The sequence below is a fragment of the Ostrea edulis genome, chromosome 7, assembly GCF_947568905.1.
Source record: "Ostrea edulis chromosome 7, xbOstEdul1.1, whole genome shotgun sequence".
Classification (NCBI taxonomy): domain Eukaryota; kingdom Metazoa; phylum Mollusca; class Bivalvia; order Ostreida; family Ostreidae; genus Ostrea; species Ostrea edulis.
In genome coordinates this window covers 27,408,995-27,426,500 of record NC_079170.1, presented here as the reverse complement: position 1 = coordinate 27,426,500, position 17,506 = coordinate 27,408,995, and the positions used below count along the sequence as shown (strand labels likewise).

Sequence of the window (17,506 nt, the reverse complement as noted above, 5' to 3'; positions counted from 1 at the left end):
CTACTCGAGATGATATGGAAAATGGTTAACACGATTGTTATTTGAATTCTAAATTGACACCTACCATGTTCATTAACCATCCATTATCATACGTATTGTGACGTATTCTTTGCAAGTATAAAACTTTTATCATTTGAAGTTCACAACGGTAAAACCTTTCAATATTGAATGAAGCTGGATGTCCGAATGTCCTTTTTTCCCGTGAAAATGACCATGCCGTTCACATTACTGTGTCTGATGTAAAATTGATAATTTCATTTGAATTCAACCATGGCAATTGTAACTTGTATTTTTGTTATTGGAGTTGCACTTACGGCAGTCTTTGGCATGAACAACGAGCACATGTTGTTTGTGAGGGTTGCAAACTTCACTAATCTTCAGTCCCAGAATTCCACGGTGCTGGGATCTTCACCTGGTTGTCTAGAGGACTGTGCACTACAATGCCTATCTTCATTGAAATGTCTCTCTTTTCAACATCGACCCAGCGACAATGAATGTGTTTTGTTTTCAACCTTGTCTTTTGGAACTAGCGTTACTACTGCAGGAAGCAACGATGGCTGGGAGTATTTCCGTGGTTCCGGGGGTAAGGAATTTACGTGACGAGTTGGGGTTATCTATATATCTATTATCAAGAACACAAGAGACTGACGCTGCGAAACGATTTATAAAATAATTTGACTTGAAATCAATTCTTGTGATCTGTAAAGATAAACCTCTAACTTTATATTGTATAAGATTATAAATACGGTGATAGCAAATGATGTCTCAAATGTTGGATTAAGTAAATAATTGTTCTCAGCTGTCCGTTAACTAGTGTTTCGTCAATTTCTTTGCAGATGAATCAGTTATCATATCATTACAAATTTTGATTTGTTATGACGAGTTATAGATAATTTTACGTATTTGTATACGGACAAAGTTACAAAAAAAGTGACGGAATTCGTATGGCTGGAGGGTGCTTAGAACACCTTTTTAATAATATGGTTTTTGGTAATACAATTTGAACACGATCCAAAGAATTTGGAAATCAATTATATTCACGTCAAAATAGGCAAAATGAAAGAATTGGAATTCATATACTTCCAATATCAATTTTAGTTTGGAATATGTCGCTACAGAGCTTGAGTATTTTTTTTCTATAACCTCTTTTAAAAAAAAATTTGTAATATAAAATCTCAGAGGCTGTGTTATGCATAGGAATAATGAGCGTCTCAACATACTCCCGGGTTTGTGACCCATTGCCTTTTATGGGAAGATAGCGTCATCCTCCAATCAAACCTATTTTCACAAATAATTAAATTTAACATACATGGAGTTCGCGCCATCGTCGGATACCCACAGCTGATCTTGTGATTGATTACTAGTTAAGCTGTTTAAGCCCCCCTCGCCGGTGAATAAACACTTCCAAATACATAATGTATGTACTCGTGATGAGTAGAAGACGAGAAAACGATAATGAGTTTGCACATTATGCCCACGGTTTCTAAACCCATAAAGCCTCGAAAAATAATTACTTCTGTCCTTTTGAAAGACAATGATGTGAAATGCCATATGTTAACTGTTTAATGACGTTGTACAAAGTAAATCAAGAATCTTTTTGTCGCTATATATTAGATTTAAATACGTAAAAATTAGTTTCCAATTGTCTTTAAACAAGGGTCAAACTATATTTAATTGATTTTTGTCTTCTCTCTTGGTTTTTAAAATATATATATACACACAACCATGGTGGATTATTCTGTCTTTTTTTTTTTTTATCAGAAAGATGTCGTGTGGAGTTCAGTGACGTCAGAACCTTTAATATTTGCATTTCCTTTGTGGGCAATTATGACGTGTCTGAAAGCCGTAAGCAGTGCTCTAATAGAAACGCTAGTATCATCAACATCAGATCGGAAGAGGAAAAGGAACTTTTGAAAAGATTGATGGGTAAATTAGTTTGTTCACGAATTAGTCTGAATACCATGTGAGGACTATAGACAGGCCCAACTATTTCACCTCGCTGTGAACTAAGTGAATGGGTAGGGTCTGGCTTTCTCAGACTGGGTGTGTGTAATTGTACACGACACATGCAGTGACAGCCCCGCCGGTTGTAACGTGTCTGCGTTTTGTTCACTTCCACATGTCTTCTGGGTGATGTAAAAACTTGTTACTTTTCCAACATTGGACCACAGGGGCTCGGTTGTCAGAAATTTAAGCTTTGTATTATTTGTTCCCAAATGATAAATTGAAGTTTTGCATGATTTGTGTCCGAATGATAGATTATATAAATAAAATCCACCACCAAATTCCGCTTTTTTTCGAGGTTTTAAAAAAGGTGTATCATGTGTACCTTTTTTAAAACCTCGAAAAAAGCGGATTTTGGTGGTGGATTTTATTTATATAATCTATTATTCGGACACAAATCATGCAAAACTTCAATTTATCATTTGGGAACAAATAATACAAAACTTAAATTTCTGACAACCGAGCCCCTGTGCATTGGACCAAAGAAAAGAAGGGAATTCGAAATTCATACGTTTTGTTATTATTATTTTTTTAATCACTATTGAGAACAATCATCTGATCTGTATTCTATATACATTATCATTTTAGTTTCCTTCCCTGAAGAAAATCAAGGAAACAAGCCGTTCATTCAAGGGCAGTGGAATGGATCGCACTGGGTATTGGATGATGGCAAGCCGATGGAGAGTACGACGTTGCCTGTGAAGAACTTTGATTCTGGAGACTGTTTAAAGTTTAACCCAGACACCATGCAGATTGCAGTTAGCAAATGTTCAAGACTGAGACCAGTAGTTTGTGCATATGATATAATTTAAACGATACAAGTTATAACTGACGGTAAATAAAAAAATATATAAAAGAACATATGTGATTGAATATACATAATCTCATTGAATCAAAGTGAATATCAAGCAATAGATCCTGCTGATATATTATCATTAGCAGAAAATAACGATTCAAGAATTGTTGTCTTCATGACAGGAATCCTCCGATGTGCATTGACCTCAGGTCACAAGTTCGGAAAAATGAGGAAGAGGGGTAAAATTTGTTTGGTTTTGTTGGTTTTTTTTTTTGTTTTTTTTTTTGGTTTTTTTTTGTTTTTTAAACCAATTTATCCAATATGCCAATTTTATAGAACATTTATCATCAAAATGTAATTCGAGTGGCACATTTGCAAACTTATTTCCGTTACATGTACCGTTACCCCCTCCACCTCCCTGAGTAGTGATAAATTGCATTTCATTTGGGTAATGAAACGTATTGCATGCCAGTTTACTACCCATATACACTGCAACAGTTATAATACATATACATATGTAGCGGTCAGCCGGATTCGATCGCCGGTGGCCAGATAGCTCAGTTGGTAGAGCACCTGACTAGAGATTCAGGGGGCCCGGGTTCGAATCCCGGTCTGGTCCGTTGCATTTTCTCCCTTCCTGTTACACATACAATTAAAACCGGCATCGAATACGTATATCCGGTGCTATTAGTTTGATGCATATTAGTGGTGAAAAAGAAAAAACGAAAGGGGTTATGAAAAAGGAAATATAAGAACGTCCCTCCTCCCGCCCCCTCCCACCCTATCCACCCCCTCATAGAGTACAACACCAACCGCGGTCAAGTGAAACAAGTTTTTTTAACATCATTCGTCGATGTTGATTTCAATTTAAATAACTTTCAGTAATGTGTAATATATCTTTAAAAAAAATGAATTCCAAATAAGCAGTCAGATATACATATTAAACCAATTCAGATTTAAGCATAGCCTATGAAATATAAACTTTAGCCTTAAACTCTTAACCTTGATTAATTAAATAATCCTAAAAGCTCATTGGGGTTTTTTCCCGCCAATACCTTTAACCCCTGTGTCTATGAGAAGAGTTTTACATTGAGCTACACATTTGGCTAGATAGTCCAGGTAGTGATGGAAGGACATTTCTGTTACAGGATTTAGAATCACTGACAGTAAGTAAGTTGACTTTTACATATTTAATAATTTTAACATTTCATGTATAACTAAAATAATATTAATCCATGATAAATAGTGTGAACAAAGACATTTGAGAGAATTGATTTAGTCACATGACAGGTGAAGATAACGAACAGTGATCAATATCATAACTCCAATAAGCAATACAAAATAGATAGTTGGGCAAACACGAATCCCTGGACACACCAGAGGAGGGAGCAGGTGCCTAGGAGGAGTAAGCATCCCCGGTCGACCGGTCACACCCACCATGAGCCCTATCTATATGATTGCTTCTCTGGAAATTAATTCGAAACTGAGTTGATATGTCCCTCTCTCTACTTCAATATGTCTTCTAATGCTTTTCTCTAGTAAATTTTGTTTACTTCACACCAGGACATTTCATTTATCTCAAAAATATCCACACAACATACGCAGCATAAAGTTGGAAAGGCGAAACATGCCCAACGTACTACTACTATAGTATAAATGAAAGGTGAAGATATGGAACAGTGATCAATCTCATAACCCCTATAAGCAATACAAAATAGATAGTGGGCAAACACGGACCACTGGACACACCAGAGGTGGGATGCAGGTGCCTAGGAGGAGTAAGCATCCTCTGTTGACCGGTCACACCCGCCGTGAGCCCTATTATATATCCTGATCAGGTAAACGGAGTTATCCGCAGTCAAAATCAGTGTGCCAAGAACGGCCTAACAATCGGTATGAAACACGTCTGACAGCATTTGACTCAATGATAGGTTGTATTGACGAACTAGATCGTTATAACGACCATAGAATTTGCGAAATGCTGACTTCAATCGAGACTGTTGAAACCCCTGTACCATCAACTTGTTTGTCAGTAGCTTACCTCGATTTAAAAACTGTCTATACACAGTACAAGCTCTAGCATATCGAATCAGTTGAGATATATACACATCATGTACAGGTGATAATGGAATATTGCTACATAAATATGGGAAGCTGACGATGGAGAAGCTGAAATCATCCCGTTTGTCATACAGTTGAGTTGTCAGTTTGCAACAAATGAGCACAATTCGTGCTCATTGGAATTCCAACAGACTGTTGGGAGACCCGATAACCAAAGACCACGAAGATTATTTCAATAGCGAACTCCAGCATATTTTTCATTTCAACTTCAGAGTACTTGTGCGTGAAATCAGAGTGACGTTTAACAGTTATTTTTGGATGACTGATCACTAGATAGGAATATTTGCATTTTCCATTTTTGTTGACGAAGCAACTGTCTATGATGTCAAAAAGTCTAATCTTTAATTTATCGTGAGGAATGGTCGTGTAAAGAGCTGAAAAGTCATACGTTTCGATCTTGTTGATTTGAGAAAAGTTTTGTGATTTCAAATTTACTAAACGTTCTTTACCAAAGACCACGAAGATATTGTTAGAATCTGGAGGGAAAGAGAACACACACTCCATTTTCCTTCTTTAATAAAAAAAAATTGGAAGGATTATCTTGAACCTACACAATATATATTTTTTTTAAATTTAATTTGGCAAAAAATAAAAATAAATAAATAAAAAAAAAAAATGAAAAAAAATTAAGACATTTTAGATTATACCGAAGGTCAATAACAATGATGCAACACACTTTGCAAAACACAAAGCAAAAATCCAATCTGCAAGGCAAGGGTCGACTTCGTATACCTGAACAGTAAAATAAAATATCTTCGAACCCGGACAACATCGGGGAATCGCAAAAATTAAAACCTTTTGCATATGACATACCCCTTGAATTAAATTCTGGGCTCCATCAGGTGCTCTACCACTAAACTATGGTTGGGTAATTGAACCGCTGTGGTTGTAACAGTTGAACCGCTGTTGTTGTAACAATTGAACCGCTGTGGTTGTAACCGTTGAACCGCTGTGGTTGTAACCGTTGAACCGCTGTGGTTGTAACCGTTGAACCGCTGTGGTTGTTACCCATAACAACTCGAATATAACCAGAGTTTCCCTTCTATCACGTTATTTATATGTAACCGAAAAGGAGAAAACATAACTGAAAATGCCGAGGTTCCAACCTGGGACCCCTGGATCTACAGACAGGTGCTGTATCAAGTACTAATTGAGCTACTCGTATCCCGTCACCACCGATCAAACCCACCTGACTTTCTCACGTTTTCACCAACCAACTGGCAATCTAATCAAAAGTTACGACGGTAAAGTTATATGGTTCACAGCGGGTGTGACCGGTCGACAGGGGATGCTTACTTCCCTGATCTCACCTCTGGTATATCCAGAAATCCATGTTTGCCCAACTCTCTATTGTATGTTGCACATAGGAGTTATGAGATTGATCACTGTTCGTTATCTTCACCTTTCATATGCATGTTCTTAAAACAAATTCTGTATAATATTTACATTATATAAATTCATAAAAATGCATTTGTTTTGTCGTTAGAAAAACCTATTCGAAAGTTAATCAGAGAAGAAATGCTATCCGATATTGTGGGACACCCTGTACTATTGAATTTGATGCATTGATCCAGAGGAAGGTGTCAATCAATCAATGTTTTATTTTCTTACAATACAACGTAAAGCATTGAAAAGGATATCAATAATGACTTACAAAATAAAAGCAAACATGCGGGGGAAAGTTACTAAAAGAATGTTTAACATGGAGAACTAGTTCTCTCTATGATAATTTTTATAAATTTACATAATATTATTAATGTGTTTCTGTTAGTTACATTAAATCTGATAGGAAGATGCAAAAACAAGCTGCGTCAAAGTCAGATAGCTCAAGTTTGTAAAATAGTTGTGGATATAAAATAGTTGATTACATTTATGATTGTTGGGATTTGTGTAATAATACCTTGAAACATTGAGTCACCTAGCTTGTTTTAAAGATCTATACGGATTCCTAAACTTCATAAAAACCCTTACAAACAAAGATACATTGCTGGATCCAGTAAATGTTCTACCAAGCCTCTATCTTTGCTCCTCACGAAAATATTAACAGCTGTGAAGGAGAAACTTCAAATGTACCATTCCACTACATATGTCAGATGTGGATTCTGAAAAATGCTAAAGAAGTTTTAGTAAACTTGAAATCGCAAAGCTTTTCTCAAATCAACAACATCAAAACGAATGACTTTTCAACACTTTACACGACCATTCCTCACGATAGATTAAAAATTAAACTTTCTGAATCATAGACAGTTGCTTCTTCAACAAAAATGGAAAACGGAAATATTCATATCTAGTTATCAGTTATCCAAAAATTACTTGGTTTAACTTCACTCTAATTCCAAGCACAAGTACTCTGAAGTTGAAATTAAAAATAAGCTGGAGTTTATCATTGACAATATCTTTGTAGTCTTTGGTGATCAAGTCTTCCAACAGTCTATTGGAATTCCCATGGGCACGAATTGTGCTCCTTTGATAGCTGACCTGTTTTTATATTCATATGAAGCAGAATTTATTGAAACTTTCTACGTGAGAAGAAAATTATCTTACTGTGGCCTTCAATTTGACATTTAGATATATCGACGACGTTTCATCTATTAACAATAATAATTTTCATTCATATGTCCATTCGATATATCCCAGTGAACTCGAAATAAAAGACACCACAGAGTCGTTCACTTCTGCTTCATACTTAGATACCTTATTGAAAGTAGATATTTACAGCAAAGAACGGAACTTCATGACAAACAGGATTATTTCAGCTTCTCCATCGTCAACTTCCCATAAATGCAAGGTGAAGATAACGAACAGTGATCAATCTCATAACTCCTACAAACAATACAAAATAGATAGTTGGGCAAACACGGACCCCTGGACACACCAGAGGTGGGATCAGGTGCCTAGGAGGAGTAAGCATCCCCTGTTGACCGGTCACACCCGCCGTGAGCCCCATATCCTGATCTGGTAAACGGAGTTATCCGCAGTCAAAATCAGTGTGCCAAGAACGGCTTAACAATCGGTATGAAACACGTCAGACAGCATTTGACCCAATGCGAGGTTGTATTGACGAACTAGATCGTTATAACGACCATAGAATCTGCGAAATGCTGACTTCAATCGAGACTGTTGAAATCCCTGTACCATTAACTTGTTTGTCAGTAGCTATGTAGAAATATTCCATTATCACCTGCATATGGTGTTTATATCTCTCGACTGATTCAAGTTTTTGTTCTGCGTATGGTCAGTTTTAAAATTGAGGCAGGCTGGTGACGAACAAGTTGATGTTGCATGGGTTTCAACAATCTCATTTAAAAATCAGCATTTCGCAAATTCTACAGTATATTCGTTATAACAATCTAGTTTGTCAATACAACCTATCATTGGATCAAATGCTGTCTGACGTGTTTCATACCGATTGATAGGCTGTTCTTGGCACATTGTCTTTGACTATGGATAACTCCGTTTACCTGATCAAGCTTTAGGGATCTCGGCGGATATAACCGGTCTACAGGGGGATGCTTACTCCTCCTAGGAACCTGATCCCACCTTTGGTGTGTCCAAGGGTTCGTGTTTTCCCAACTCTCTATTTTGTATTGTTCATAGGTGTTATGAGATTGTTCACTATTCGTTATCTTCATCCTTCATTAGCTGCTGCATTATATAACTCTGTGATTAAATAAATGGGTAAGGTAAAAAATCTACCACTATCTCATCATTTATCATAGCCTTTCTGTGCTAAAACTTGACTCTATTTTTTTTTTCAACTAAAGATAATAGAAGAACTGCGCAAAATGTAAAAAAAAAAATATTGATAAAAAGAAATCAATACATCTCTATCTTAATTGTTCTGCTCAAAAGGTATATTTACTCGACAATATATGGAAAATGGTTAACGCAATTGCTATTTGACTTCAAAATTTACCCATAATACACATATTTATCATAATCCATTATCATACGCTTAGTGACGTATTCTTTGCAAATATAAAACCTTTATTTTCTGAAGTGGACAACGTTAAAACCTTTCAATATTGAATGAATCTGGATGTCCGAATGTCCTTTTTTCCCGTGAAAAAGATGGATTCTTCATGCCGTTCACATTACTGCGTCTGATGTAAAATTGATATTTTCATTTGAATTCAACCATGGCAATTGAAACCTGTATTTTTGTTTTTGGAGTTGCACTTACGGCAGTCTTTGGCATGAACAACGAGCACATGTTGTTTGTGAAGGTTGCAAACTTCACTAATCTTCAGTCCCATAATTCCACGGTGCTGGGATCTTCACCTGGTTGTCTAGAGGACTGTGCACTACAATGCCTATCATCATTGAAATGTCTCTCTTTTCAACATCGACCCAGCGACAATGAATGTGTTTTGCATTCAACCTTGTCTTTTGGAACTAGCGTTACTACTGCAGGAAGCAACGATGGCTGGGAGTATTTCCGTGGTTCCGGGGGTAAGGAATTTACGTGACAAGTTGGGAGTACCTATATCTAACAAGATTATCAAGCACACAAGAGACCCTGATGCTGCAAAACAGTTTGAAAATAATTTGATTTGAAATCAATTCCTGTGATCCCTGGTCCCTAGTCAACAGGGGATGCTTACTCCTCCCACCTCTGGTGTGTCCAGGGGTCCGTGTTTGCCCAACTATCTATTTTGTATTGCTTATAGGAGTTATGAGATTGATCACTGTTTGTTATCTTCACCTTGCATATAGGTCATTCATTACCTTTTTAAAACCTCTACCAACTTTTTTTTAAAACTAACCTTCGTTCATTTGTTTGTCAATTTCTTTGCAGATGGATAAATTGTAATCATACGTGTATCATTACAAATTATGACTTCTGATGACGAGTCATAGGTAGCTTTACATAATTGTATTGACAAAATTACAAAAAAGTGACGGAATTCGTATGGCTGGAACACTTTGATGTGTTTTTTAGTAATAAAATTTGTACATGATCCAATGAATTTAAAAATCAATTATATTCGCGTAGAAACAGGTAGAATGTAAGATGTAGAAATCTTGCTTCCAGTATAAATTGTTTTGTTTTGTTTGGAATATGACGCTACAGACCGTGTGTATTTTTTCTACAACCTCTTTTAAAATTGTCTGTAATATAAAAAATTCAAAGTTTTTTTTTTTTTTACATGTCTAGAGATAATGAACGTCTCAACATGCTCACGGGTTTGTGACCCATCACATTCCATAGGATCGCAACCTCTCGACGCGGGAAGATTGTGTCATACCCACAGCTGATCTCGTCTGTACTCGTGATGAACCAATAAAGCCTAGAAAAATAATTACTTTTGTCCTTTAGAAAGAAATTAGTGTGAAATATATCATATCAAATACGTTTAATGAGGTTGTACAAAGTAAATTAAGAACTTTTGTCGTTGTACAAAGTAAATTAAGATTTTTTTTCCGCTATATAGGTTATTACATTTAAACACCTAACCTTAAAAATCTTGTGTTAAAATTAATTTCACAAACTATCTTAAAATCAAGGTCAAATAATACTGAAGTGATTTTGTCTCTTAGATCTCTGTAGAAAGCCCCCCCCCCTTTTTTTTTTACAATATTGGTAGAATATTAATTCTGTTTTATTTTTTATCAGAAAGATGTCGTGAGGAGTTCAGTGACGTCAGAACCTTGAATATTTGTATTTCCTATGTGGGCAATTATGATGTGTTTGAAGGCCGTAAGCAGTGCTCCAGTAGAAACGCTAGTATCATCAACATCAGATCGGGCGAGGAACTGGAACTTTTGAAAAGATTAATGGGTAGATTAGTCCGTTCACAAATTATTCTAAATACCTCTCACTACATGTGCTACTATGAAAGGGGGAGGGGCAGTCAATGAATTAAACTTTGCTTGCAAATATTTTAAGATATCGGACTTAAATTATCATGTTAAGCGGGAAGAAGTACAATTTCCACCCACCCCCACCGGTTGTAACGTGTCTGCGTTTTGTTCACTTCCACATGTCTTCTGGGTGATGTAAAAAATTGTTACTTTTCCAACATTGGACCAAAGAAAAGAAAGGAATTCGAAATTCATACGTTTTGTTATTATTTTTTTTATCACTATTGAGAACAATAATCTGATCTGTATTCTATATACATTATCATTTTAGTTTCCGTCCCTGAAGAAAATCAAGGAAACAAGCCGTTCATTCAAGGGCAGTGGAATGGATCGCACTGGGTATTGGATGATGGCAAGCCGATGGAGTACACGACGTTGCCTGTGAAGAACTTTGATTCTGGAGACTGTTTAAAATTATATCCTAATGTCAAGCAGATTGCAGTTAGCAAATGTTCAAGACTAAGACCAATAATGTGTGCATATGATATAATTTAAGCAATGCAAGATGTAACTGACGGTAAAACAAACTGAAAAATAAAGAACGTTTGTGATTGAATGTACAGAATTTCTTTGAATAAGAGTGGATCTGAAGCAATAAATTCTTGAATAAGCAGAAAATGATGATTCGTAAATTATTGTCTATCCTGGCAGGGATATCAGATGTGATGTGCATTGACCTTGAAGGTAAAACATTCGGGAAAATGCAGAAGAGGGACGATGCGCAAGTGCCAGATATGTAAACAATTTATCCAATATGCCAATTTCATAGAAATTTCATTTGAGTGGCACACTTGTGTATTAATAACTTTTTATGCCCCCGAGATCGAAGATCGCGGCGGGCATATTGTTTTTGGTCTGTCTGTCATTCTGTAATTCTGTCTGAAACTTTAACCTTGCTAATAACTTTTGAACATTAAGTGATAGAACTTTGATATTTCACATGAATATTCTTTGTGACAAGACCTTTCCGTGGGTACCAAATTTTTTTTTACCCTTGACCTTCGAGTTTGACCTACTTTTTAAAAACTTTAACCTTGCTAATAACTTTTGAACATTGAGTGCTGGAGCTTTGATATTTCACATGAATAGTCCTTGAGACAAGACCTTTCCGTGGGTACTAAACCTTTTGACCTTGGCATTTTACCTACTTTTAATTTTTTTTTTTTACATTGGTCACAGCTTCTAAATGGTAAGTATTAGAGCTTTCAGATTGCACATGAACATTTCTTGTGACAAGATCTTTCTACTGGTACCAAGATATTTGTACTTGTGACCTTGGCCATCTTTGGAGTTGGCCATTATCGGGGGCATTTGTGTTTTACAAACACATTTTGTTTATTCTTATAATACGTATAAGTCATTCATGATACGATGTAATATTTTAATTCAAACGAAATGTACAGTAGTTTCCATCTTCGTATGACCTGGCCTCAGTGTCATTAACCCGATTATGTTCGGCAATCATCGTTTTCGTATCCGAGGCTATGGTGGTTTTTACGAAACGCTCACAATAGATTAATGTCTGGAAACGAGGTTTTTTTTTCATATTTGGTCTTTCCTATCCCCATAAATTACCCCCCCCCCCTCGTTTCCACAGAAATTAACAATAGATAAGCTCTCCTGATATTCCCATCTTTATTTTTCATAAGATCTTGACGATTGTATTAGTTATACTGGTCGGTGTTCATTGGTGTATACTTGGGTAGTTGAAAAATCCCATCAGTTACAGCTGGTAGTGTTTTATAAAGTACTTTGCAATTGATGGTATGCATTTGTTGATATTTAAAGAAATCGAAATGGCTATCTTTGCAACAGTTGGTATTCATGACAACAGTTAGTAAGTCTACTTGGTTCAGTACAACGTCATCCTCTGCTTGTTATGCTGTGCAGAATAATTCAATGGCATTTTTTAAAAATGTAGTTTTTTGGGGGTTACATTCTTACTCCGCTTGTCCTTCGACATGATTCCGCTATGGTTCTCCAATATATGTCTTGTTCAGATATGTTCAGAAATGTGATGTTGACTCCACAATGAGACCATTGTCAATCCAAAATATCCGCTACATCAGCACACGATAACAGTAACTAATTCAATATCCCATCAACCGCTGTTTTGGTCGAAAATAATATCTTCTAAGAACCTTACTCAATATTTACGTCTTTTAAGTTTCGCGGTATAGTCCTTAAAGCTGACATGAATTAATAAATACATACACCTTTTTCATCTTATCCGCCATATTTCTCTCAGGTAGCCTAATTTACTCTACCCGTATATACCCCAAATGTGATTGTCACACCTGAGTGATTTTTCTAGGTGGACTCGACCAGTGCACATCTCCGATAGTAATATATAGGGAAATGCGAAACAAATAAAATCACATTTTAAAACAATATGCTTTGCTCAAAATTACAAAATATTTATTGTATACCAATGCAACATTCCGAAAGATTAGATAATTTAGAAAAAAAATGCACAAAAAAGTTTTTCTTGCATACTTGCAAGTGCAAGCAAGTATTTGCAGCTTCTTATGAAATAAATGCGAAGAAATCATTTGCCAATTACATACTGATAGAATGGAATAAGCAAAGAGCATAAAATATATTATTTATATCAATTCTTGCAAAATACAGGTACATGTCATATGCATAATATGTAATGCACATGGCATATTCGCCACAAAAAACACCGTATCAAATACGGACGTCTATTCAACAGGTATCGGAGATGTGCACTTACCGAAAATATTAGATTCTCTTTATTCTGATAAATCTACGAAACAAAATGATAAACTCCATTTGTATCTCGTTAGAACTTTACAACACGTTGTCATTCCATTATACAGACTGCGACACACTTCACCCGTGCCAAATAGGGTGTCTTCAATCAGGGGAGATGTCAGAATCGAAAATTTTTCCTGCATTGAATGCTTGTCTGGTCGAGGTTTTGCAGTTGATAGAAACCGGGAATCTAATCATATACATTGAGCATCTGGTTGGATATATTGCGTGCTCAATTCAAAATTTATCGATGATCATATACAAATTTGGATATACAAATAAGGGAATAATGATCGAAAATATACATCTGTTTAAAAATGCGGGTATTACATTTGCAATCCATAATAAACAGTTGATTACACAAAGACACATATAAAAGGAAATGTATAAACGAAAATATAGTTTTATTGTTTCATTAGGAACCACATAATTATTTACGGTCTCTGTATGTCCATATTCATTGATTGAACAGGAGAGAGAGAGAGAGAGAGAGAGAGAGAGAGAGAGAGAGAGAGAGAGAGAGAGAGAGTGTGTTCTACTTCGATGTTCAATATCATTTCACAGAAGGAAAGAAAATTGATCACTGATATAATGGTAAGCTTACAAGCATTAAAAAATTCCAACTATTTAAAAATTTGTTATTGACAATATATTAAAAACTTACAGGAGTTGATGCTTATAATTGAATTCATTACAAATTCAAAATATATATATATACCAGTTTAAACTGCATGTAGAAAATACTGACTTTGTATGTTAGAATAACGGGAAAAAGTAAATTGTCAAAAAAGTGGGGAGAGCAGACCAGCCCAGCCTCCCTGCCCACCCCAACCCCCTGTATACGTGCCTGAAACAACATATCAATTCGTGTTGAAAGAAAGGAGCATATTTGCATTTCATTAAATTCCAAAGGAGCTCGAATTTATGTGTTCCCCTATTAATTATTTTGTATGCAAGATTCGTTCCCGAATTTAGAATCATGCTTTCAGTCAGAGCAGAAATGAATTAATTTTGAAGTACATCTAGTTTGAATGCAGATGTGGGGTTCCTTCTTTTAATTTCATCAGACTCATTAGAACCCCCTCCCCCAAACTATGCAGCTTTGTTTTTATTGATATCTAAATCGGCATATGAATCCGGATACAAATTATATGATGTTTTTTCGTGATCATATAGATATCGATACTAGAAAATGTTTATACTCTTGCCTTTTGCATATCCTACTAATGCATTATAGTAGATTGACACTGTATCATATCAAATAAAACCTCAACACGAATTTTACTGATTTACGAATACTAACATCTTATCGAATACATTTGGATATGAAATTTCGACGTACAGCGGTATGTCTATTTACAGAATATATCCATTGCGCCAGATCTACGAAATGAAAATAATCATTATGGCATGTTACAGAAACGTTAAAACACACATGCTATAGTCCTGCAATGCATGCATGCGATTTTTCTGAATACATGTATTTATGTATTCGTGAATGAAGTTCCTACGCTTAAAACTATCTTGGCCTTTATGCATTATGTTTTGTGATTTTGGTTTACCATTCCTTACACTGTAAATGAAGGAAAACTTGGTAAAGGGTGCAATTCTACACCATACAATTAGTATGCATGTATGTGTTGAAAAGTAAAATGTACATGTAATAACCAGACATGTATCGTCATTTTTCATGGGGGGGGGGGGGGGGGGGGGGGTTACAACAGGATGAAAAAAATGGAAAATTGGATTCTTCAACATTTCTTGCCATTCAAAATAATAATTAAAAAAGATGAACGAAAACAGCAATAAAATAAAATAAAAAACCCAAACAAACCAAGATGTTTTATCCGATGTTCAAAGTCCTAAAGTGGGGGTGAAGGGTTAAAAGAGTCTTTTACTTTGACTGCCTCAATAATTTCCCCCTACACTTCATTTTCTTCCATCGTTGGGGGTGGGATGGGGTGGTTAGAGTCCTCTACTATGAGTGCCTCATAATATCTTCATTTTCTTAATTGGTGGTGGTGTGTGTCTTCTACTATTATATCAGAACTTTCAAGCTGGGGTCAAGTTTGGGAGGGTTGGGGGTTGGGTTGTCACCCAATATATTTTTTACTTGCATTACAAAATAACGGCCTCTCACTTCTGTCGGCGCGGGTTCGAAACCCGCTCGCGCCGGTTGGTGAGAAAGTTTCCCTGTTTACTTTCGGAAGGTCGGTGGTCTCTTCCCAGGTACATTGTATCTGGTTTCTCTCTTCCACCAACAAAAACTGGGTGCCACCAGATAACTGAAAAATTGTTGAGTGTGGCGGAAAACATTAGAAAAAAAAAAAGGATATTGTTATCAAAAGTGGGGGACAGACACTCTTGTCCCCTCCCCTTGATTCTAAGTACTTTGTACTTGACCTTTGTATTTGGGAGAGGGCCTACATAGGCTATGCCTGTTGCCCAATCCTGTTGAGCTTCTCAATAAAATATGTTTAAATAAAAAAAACAATTCTATGTGCTTGATAACTACGCATATAATAAACTCTCAATTATTACATTTTGCATTACTACAATTTGCGTCGAGTTCAACGCAGAATGTAATAAAGCAAAATGGCATAGATATATAAGATCTATTGAGCGCCGAATTAGCATAAAATGAAGTAATTGAAAATAACATTATTTAAAGATATGTTTAATTTTTAATTATTGCGTGCTTTAAATGAATCAAATAAATCTGTATTATCAATTAATGAGAGCAATATTGAGTTACTGTTCTCTTATATTGAATTAACGATATCATTTGTCTTAATAAGAGCGCGATTATTACAAGATCATCGTTTGAATCTCTCTCTCTCTCTCTCTCTCTCTCTCTCTCTCTCTCTCTCCATACACTCATGCAGTGTTGTATATGCAAATTATCTTTGCACAAAGGATTTATGTGCCTAAATGATATCCTGATTTATAAATCTGCAATACTCTGACAAGTAAATCATACAGTATAAGGATTCATGCACACTACAGGGTAACTATTCTACTCTGATACTTCCCCTGATTGAAGATAGCTGATCGGCACGGGCTAAGTGTGTCGCAGTCTGTACAATGGACAATGTTGTTTACTGTTGGAATACAAATGGAGTGTATCGTTTTGTTTCATGGATTATGCTAATAAAGGGAGTTTTACTACTACTTTGAGTATTTTCGACAAGTGTACACGTACATTTGTACATCCTCGGTCCTTTACAGATATTACGAGTAGACCCAGGTAAATAGTCATCCGCATTCGATGCTTTTTCATAACGAGCGTACATGACCATGTCTTCTTTATACGTACAGTAACATTTATGTATTTGCATTTTGCTTGAAGTAAGTGTGAATGGTATAGATTTTATACCCTTTGCTTATTCCGTTTCATCAATAGATCTAGATAATAGATGAAATATTTCTCCGCGTTTTTGTATAGTTTTGACATATTTATTGCAAATGTACGCACATTCACGTAAAGAAAAGACATTCTATATTTATTTATCCAAAGGTTTTAGAATGATTTACTACTGTACGATATGTTTATTGTAATTTTGAGAACTGCATGGTGTTTCAAAACGTGATTTCATTTCTTCTTGATGTCCTATAAATTAGTATCGGAGATGTACGTGTTACCTGTCGAAGCTACCCGCACAGGTAAATCGAAGACACTGATGTGAAATGAAGCGTAGCAAAACTCGTCCCCTTATATACCATGCGAACCCTGATACATATAACAATAGAATATCCAACTAATATGGCGGATTAGCAAAGAAATATGGCGGACATATAGAATTATACTATATTTATTAATTCATGTCAGCTTTAAGGAAGGCACATGTGTCGCACTCAGGAGGTCCGAGTTGGACTTCCTATCCCGGCATCGCTTCAAATCTAATCGCTGTCATGGACCTGGCCCAAGAAGTGAGAGTGACG

General features: G+C 35.9%; 1 protein-coding gene and 1 non-coding gene across 3 annotated transcripts; both read left to right on the top strand.

Moving 5' to 3' along the window:
• Positions 1-169: 169 nt before the first annotated feature.
• LOC125656589 (uncharacterized) lies at positions 170-11,437 on the top strand. Of its 2 annotated transcripts, XM_056143828.1 has the most exons (4): positions 170-583; positions 1,762-1,926; positions 10,539-10,703; positions 11,058-11,437. In XM_056143828.1, the coding sequence occupies exons 1-4, from the start codon at positions 271-273 to the stop codon at positions 11,279-11,281; spliced, it is 867 nt and encodes a 288-aa protein (XP_055999803.1). In that variant the 5' UTR covers positions 170-270; the 3' UTR covers positions 11,282-11,437. The 2 variants fall into 2 exon arrangements, with proteins under 2 accessions (XP_055999803.1, XP_048743151.2); XM_048887194.2 differs by lacking the exons at positions 10,539-10,703; positions 11,058-11,437 and adding an exon at positions 2,593-2,956.
• Trnas-aga (transfer RNA serine (anticodon AGA)) lies at positions 3,347-3,419 on the top strand. Its single transcript has one exon. It is a non-coding gene; the product is annotated as a tRNA-Ser (tRNA).
• Positions 11,438-17,506: the final 6,069 nt, after the last annotated feature.